Here is a 7,543-nt window from a genome sequence, read left to right as displayed (position 1 = left end):
TTGCAATAAAACGTCGGGTATGAAAGAAAAATACTCTTTCATAAGTGGTTATGAAGGATAGGGATATTCTACCGTCGGGATCACATAATGTTGCAAAACCCTCGGTAAGCCTCGGGTTTTACTACATTTTGTGATCCTCGGGTAGAATATCCCTATCCTTCATATTGACATATGAAAGAGTTGTATAGTATTGTTTTTCAAAATGCTTCGACATTGGTTCTGGATAACTTTCAAACTGCAATAGGTATTTATGCAGTTTCCTTGTATCGAACTGACATTCGCTTTCCCCTGACAATCTTTGAAAATGTCTTGCTTGCTGTCGAAAAACGCGAACGTTGTTTGGCAATTAATATTTACTGAGAATCTCCGTTTTGAGTAAGTTTTTTCTTTCTATACTGTTCCCGGCTGCTGCTTAAGTATCAATAACTCAGACATGATAACGGGGGACAAGGGAGGGGGTGAATCTGGCTCAGTATCCTGAAGATTGTACAAAGGTTATCCTGACGAACTATACTGTCTCTAAAACGTTGAATCACTGATATATATTAGGAAATCATTTTACTGAAACCTTTACATTGCTCGTGTTTGAATTTTCCTACGCTCTGATTGACATTCTCTTAGTCATTGTTGGTAGTCACTAAAGGTTCATCGACTTTGCTAACTAACGGGTTAACTTCTGACATCCCAAATATTAGACGTAACAAACTTGTAAATATGTTGTTTTCATCCTTTTTCTTGTCACTGTTGAGGAACTCCGACAAAAAGATTTATGTCAATCTCTACCGGTGTTATACAGAAAGCCCACCTAGTGTACTGGGAAATAAATTGCTAGAATAGTTTCCGTTATTACATATCAATTTATATATAATCATATTTGACAATAATAACGAACGGAAAATGAAAGAAAAAAAGACTATTCCATCAACGTAAAGGATTATAACCTCTATTCATCTTGTGAAAGGTGACATAACTTCTATTTCCTCACAGTGAAAGGTGATAGCCTCTTTTACATCACAGTGAACTATTATAACCTCTTTTCTGGTCAATCAAAGATAATGTCACTTATTATGTGGCCAATGGATAGACCGACGTGCACAATCAATATACATCATGAACTCATCAACTTACACTTCTTAAACTGTCAGGGAAAACCTGGAACCTTGATGAAACATCACATTGTCTCTGCCACAAGTTTTCATCACCATATCGCTCAATATATGGTCAAGTAAAATAATATGACAGCTAAATGCCAATACAAATTAGAAGACTCATAACATGACAAAAACTTTGAGATCACGTGTGACACAATTTTATACTAGAGTGGACTTACCAACAACAAGGTAAATGTGGATTTGAAGATTTTTATCGCTTTTATTGGAAAAAGCTTTACGCTTCAAAACATTATGTCTGATAGCTGATGGTGTGTTATTTAGGATTTGAAAACAGATTACGAGTTCACCTGCGATTATCGCAGACCGGATGTGATGAACGTAATTGCTGACACATAATAAGATAATATACAATTATGTTTAAGATTGAGCTAGATTACGAAAAAGGTACTGCAAATAAAAGAACATTTGTACCCATACCAGAGACTGTTGTCGATATGTTTATCAAACTCGAGTTAGATAAAATTTCGAAAAGATACGAGCTTTAGAGAGCGTCTTTTCAAAATGTGAAAATTAGTTAACGAGAGTTTAGGTAAAAATTATCAATAACAGTCGTTCGGGATTTCTGCTACAAAAGATAGCGCCTAACTAGAGAGCCAAATTTATTATTTGTTTAATACTTTGATAAATAATAATATAATTTGTTTAATACTTTGAATAAGCAGCTACCTGTTATACAGTACATACAATTGAGACAAAATACATGCGCAATGAAAAGTGGTCCAACTTTGAACGCCAATCTTAAGTGTTAACAAACTTGGGTACGCAAACATAATAGCTAACAACAACTGCTATAGAGTTCATCGCACCATTTTTTTCCATTGCGACACATGCATAGTTATGGGATGAACAACCCTCTTTTTGCGCAGTTAAATATTAGTGACCGCAAATGCGAAAAAAATGTATAATTTAGTTGCTAGCACGCATACAAATGACTATAGCCAAGAAACACCAATTGACAAAATTTAGCACTGTACATGAATACCAGCTTTAAAGACAGTAAAATTATGTATGTTTAACAGGATGTGCTGTTGAATTCAAACATGTTACCAATTCATATAAAGCTTGCTAACTCATGTGAGACCTTTTCCTATTAAATGTATTTTACGTCACGCTTCGATGGTGAATTCTATCAGACAACCATCAAATAACATCGTATGTGTACACGTGTCTGGAAAATATAGGAATATATTTTCATTTTGAGGTTTGGATTCGCTTTCGACTGAAATTCTTCGATCAAGGTAAGTTCATGAAAAAGACAAAGGTTAACACTATTATCAACCATGTCTATACAAGTATATTCTCAATAAACGACCCCTGACGGTCAAAACAGGTCCTTACGATGCACTGATGCATAAAAATTAAGTAAAATGCCGTGATCTGTCAACCGTAAAGCTAAAAGTTTTCAACTTATTTTTCTCATTTTTCACATCAGATACGTTACTATACTTTAATACGGAAAAAACAAAAGATTGGTAGCCACATCCGTAATATACTGACATATATAATATCCTTGAACCATAGCGTCATTTGACAACATGAACATTTTGCTAACCCGTCATACAACTGTATTATGTCTTCATGACCGTTATACCTTCGTGTTTTTTTTTAATTAATTCGCCGATTGACTTTATTATTGCTACACATGTGTGTATGTGTAGGATATTTCTGATAAAATTCTATCAAATATGATATTATATTGTATAGTATAATACAAATGCGCATAATTACGTACATAGATGTCTTACACCATGGTTCCTGCCGATTCCCGCTCGCGTAGTGTTACAGGATCACTTATACATACATTGCGACATTTTCTGCTGTGATTGTGCTCTAGAATACATACCCACGAGACTGTTGTCATCTGAGGTAATGTTGTGTGAAATATTTACTCTACATACGTATGTATACATTATTGTATTAGGATTCCCATTGTGATTAAGCTAAATAAGTTTATATAATTTAAGCACTATATTTGTTCATTGGTTATATTCACTATTCCTCAATCTATTTATAGATTATATCACCAATGTTACATGTATTATGATGAGCATGCCTATGGACTAAACATCACGTAATTGTAGATGTAAAATTCCTATATGGTTATTGAAATTAGCATTGATCCATTTAATATAATGTAATGTAGGCCACATTGTTATGCAGGTAACATTGTGATAGAGGTTTACATTGTAATATACTTTTAATGTAGGTCACATTGTAATGTTGGTCACATTGTAATGTTAGTCACATTGTAATGTTAGTCACATTGTAATGTTAGTCACATTGTAATGTTAGTCACATTGTAATGAAGGTAATTTTGTAATGCAGGTCACATTGTAATGAAGCTTACATTGTATGGAAGTTGTTATATTATTTGATATACACTCATAATACGTTGTATAGTTGTGAGGTAGCTGTATGGCACACAGAGTGTGGTCAGTATAGTGAAGGTACATGTATCTATATCCTTTAATGCACTATAGGACGTGGTCGATCTTTTTATTCATTGATGTTTTGTATGTTTAAGGGGGTGTAATATAGGAACTGAACGTACAGTGTAATCCCACTGAAATATGCATCTAAAAGTGCAATACAATATCAATGTACTAACTTATGATTTGTGAAATAGTACAAAGCATTATTGTTAAGTAATTTATTCGGAGTTATATATAAAAGCTAATTATTGGTCCCACAGTAATATCGCTAGAATACCGTCACAGATATTCGTCTTTTTCTTTCCTTTTAAACCTTATTACATATTGACGGAGGTTTCTGAAATGAAAGTGGCTGACTATATTGAGAATTCGAAGTTCACTTCGGTTTGCATGCAAGCACATGCGACACATGCGCAGATGTCAGATTCAGACATCCAGAATTCGGTCAATAAGAACACACCTATCATATACATGTCATATTTATTTCGATAACGGTAGTGATTCAATTAAAGCTGACTTATACCGGATTTAATTTTTTTAATAAAGTTCTTGAGATAAGAGAGGGACACAACTAGCTCACAATTCTACTTTTACATCGCATGGAAGTTGGTTTCCGCTCAAAACCCACATTGATGGGCAAAATGGTGGACTTTGCCACGTCTGCCCAGCCACTCTCGGTCATCAGAGTGTCTTCATAGTAACCAAGCATGGGTCACGTCATGACATCTGTCATGCAAAGAAATCACTGTTTCAGGAAGCAGCAAAGTATATTCTACTAATTTAATCATGTTTTGAAAATATGAATTTCTTTCTTTTATTTTAGGTATAGTAACTGTTAACAAGCCTTGAAAAGAATCCTAAAGTCCTAGAAGGTAAACAAATCAGTCGGACCATCATCAATTTTTCTCAGCAAAAGAACTTGTCATGACCTCTTGCGGAGAGGAATGCCCTTCCAACTGCTAGAGTCTTCGAAATACAAGAAAACTAACAGACTGGGAAAAGAACGGCTCTTCTAACTGCTAGAGGCTTGCAAATCAGGAAAACTAATCGAACGGGGAAAGAAAGGTTGTCCGACCGCAACACGAACAGTTAACCAATGAACCTGTTGGTTTATCTTACGAACAGCAAGATCCTGGCTGGCTGTAGAGAGACCCATCAAAACATTGCCAACACATTTTTATTTTTATTTTTTAATCCGCATATCATTCCAAGCGTTGTTTTGTGTAAATATCGTTGACATAATAGAAATAAGGATATATTTGCAGTTGCTTCGCGTCGATTCAGTCGAGTTATTTAGCAGTTTTTGATTATATCTATCATCCGAACTGTCATGTGTATATGTTATTTCTCAACACAAACATAATATCATATTTTGGAAGTATTGGGAGCAGCATAATTCTGTCTCACACGTAAAGGAATCGCGATGAAATTCCAACGTTTAAAGAAAATTAGATTACTACTCGTATGTCTGTTGATGTTCACTTTTTACCTGATACCAAATGGAGACCAGCGGAGGAACCTTTACTGTATTTATTTCAAACAAAACATTCTAATGAGGGAGTACTTACCCTTTCGAGTGTTTCATTACCCTCTTGATATCGACTTCCAAAAACTAGAGGAAGACGCCAAATATGGTAAAGCAAATATTCGACCAATCAACGTCTTTCCATACTCTTATAAAAGTCCACTTCGTGATATTTGTGATTCAACAGAGAACATTTTCCTGTTATTTATGATTAAGTCTGCGCCTGGGAATGTCGATCGACGGAAAGTTATTCGAGAAACATGGGCAAATAAAACATACTTTAGCAACTATGGTATTCGGAATGTATTCTTGCTGGCTGAAACATCAAACGAGACAATATACGATAGTGTTTCTCAAGAGAAACAAATATATCACGATATAATAGAGATGAACTTTGTAGATGACTACTACCGTAGCGCCGATAAGGTAACAGGAGGAATCAACTGGAGTGTCCAGTATTGTCCGACAGCTAAGTTCGTATCGTTTGTAGATGATGATTTCTACGTAGCGACCGACTTGGTGTTGGAGTACCTGGAAGGGTTACCGCAAGATATATATCGGTCTTTATTTGTGGGGAGATTGGGGCACCGGGAACCACAAAGGTGTCAAGATGATAAGTGGTTCATGTCTATTAAAGATTACAAATTCGACTTATATCCTCCCTTTGTCAGTGGCGGGGCCGTTCTTATGTCAATGGAATTCGTTAAGAGACTCCACATCGCTATTCCCTATACCAAACCATTCAAATTTGATGATGTCTTCCTTGCCATCGTTGTCTATAAACTAGGTGTCTCACCGATCCATCATCCAGAAATCCATATTACGCCTGTCTCCTACAAAGACGTAGACAAGTTTCAAACCGTGTTGATGTCTCACGGCTACGGGGACCCGAATGAGTTACGAACCGCCTGGTATTTCCACCAACATCCTGATCAGCTACAGAAACTTAGTAGTAAGGAAACAGATTGATTTGGATGGTAATGATGTGGGGATAAATAGTAAATACTTTGTTCCTTGGTGATGTTTTTTATTAAAAGTAGATATGTATCATTCTGTTTATTATTATCTTTATCATTATTTGATTATTAATTTTCTCTTTGTTTCTGGCTTTCAGATTGGCCTATACATTTTTTTCATTCCCCGATGAAAAAATCAGAGAATGGCACGGAAACCTGACGTTATCGTGACGTCACAATAGAAACATTGACGTTGCGTATCGATTTGGAAAAAAATCAATGGAATCGTTCGTGTAAACGAATTTCATTTCATAAAGCAGCCTGGAAATTAATTATAAGCATTGAAGGCACTATTTTTTAATTTCATCGGCTTATGAAATAAATTTTGTTTGCAAACTTTTGTGAGAATCCGCTACGCGGATTCACACAAAAGTTTGCAAACAAAATTTATTTCATAAGCCGATGAAATTAAAAAAAGTGACTTCAATGCTTAAATATTTTGTTTTGTAAATATCATTCATATAACGTGTATGACATAACCGAATATTTTCCATTAGGTAAAGAGCTCTGAGCAAATTTCAGTATTGATCCTGCCAATAACCATTTACTATGGCGATCCAACGGAAACAGTAGCAACAGTAACGAAGTATGTTTATAATAAACAATACACAATGGGTACAAAAGTAAATGCATTTTATGAATCGCCTTATAGTATGTATGTGTATTGATCACCAAGTGGTATGGGAAACGTCTAAAGTGCACAAAGCCAGATTTTTGTCTTGTTGGAATTATAAAATGTCTTTAATAAAACAAATTATGTGGAATTGAAATTAACTTTTGTATTATGTCAATTAGGAATAATATGTCTGAAAAGCATGCTTATATTCAAGTCATTGTTTTGTTTCAGCGACCATGTGAACCGCACGTGATAGGTTCAAGGTTCGTTGTAAAAGTGCATAATCACATACAAAGAAGACAAGAGTTTGGAAACGTTGTGGTATCAGTATAATTATGAACAAAATTGTCACGAGTTTGGAAACGTGTGGTATCAATGTATGTAGGATCTTACATGAGTGTTCATTTCATATAAGGTTTAATGAATCGAGTCAAAGACGTTTTTATTTTTGCGAGCCTTGGCGAACAAAAAAATAAAACTTAGAGACGAGTTTCATAAAATCTCATATGAAATGAACATAAATTTAAGATAATATTACACGGGCGAATAACTGGATATCAGGCTAATTATGTGACAAAATCATGTACAAAGTAGTCACGAGTTTGGAAACGTTGTGGTATCAGTATGATTATGATTATGTACAAAGTAGTCACGAGTATGGAAACGTTGCGCGATATCAGTATAATCATTACAAGTAGTCACAGTTGGAAATTGTGGTTTCAGTATAAGGTGTAGAAAGTAGTCACGAGTTTGGAAAGTTTGGTTCAGTATAACGTGTAAAG

The 7,543-nt window shown here is 35.0% G+C and overlaps 1 protein-coding gene across 1 annotated transcript; it reads left to right on the top strand.

The window, feature by feature from the left end:
* Nucleotides 1–4,470: 4,470 nt before the first annotated feature.
* LOC138326282 (beta-1,3-galactosyltransferase brn-like) lies at nt 4,471–6,140 on the top strand. The gene has a single exon (XM_069272404.1). It carries the CDS (start codon nt 5,028–5,030, stop codon nt 6,096–6,098), a length of 1,071 nt encoding a protein of 356 aa, XP_069128505.1. The 5' UTR covers nt 4,471–5,027; the 3' UTR covers nt 6,099–6,140.
* The last annotated feature ends 1,403 nt before the right edge of the window (nt 6,141–7,543 follow it).

This window comes from Argopecten irradians, chromosome 6 (assembly GCF_041381155.1).
Source record: "Argopecten irradians isolate NY chromosome 6, Ai_NY, whole genome shotgun sequence".
Classification (NCBI taxonomy): domain Eukaryota; kingdom Metazoa; phylum Mollusca; class Bivalvia; order Pectinida; family Pectinidae; genus Argopecten; species Argopecten irradians.
The sequence above is the reverse complement of the archived record's forward strand: the minus strand, read 5'-3'. Positions and strand labels throughout refer to the sequence as shown.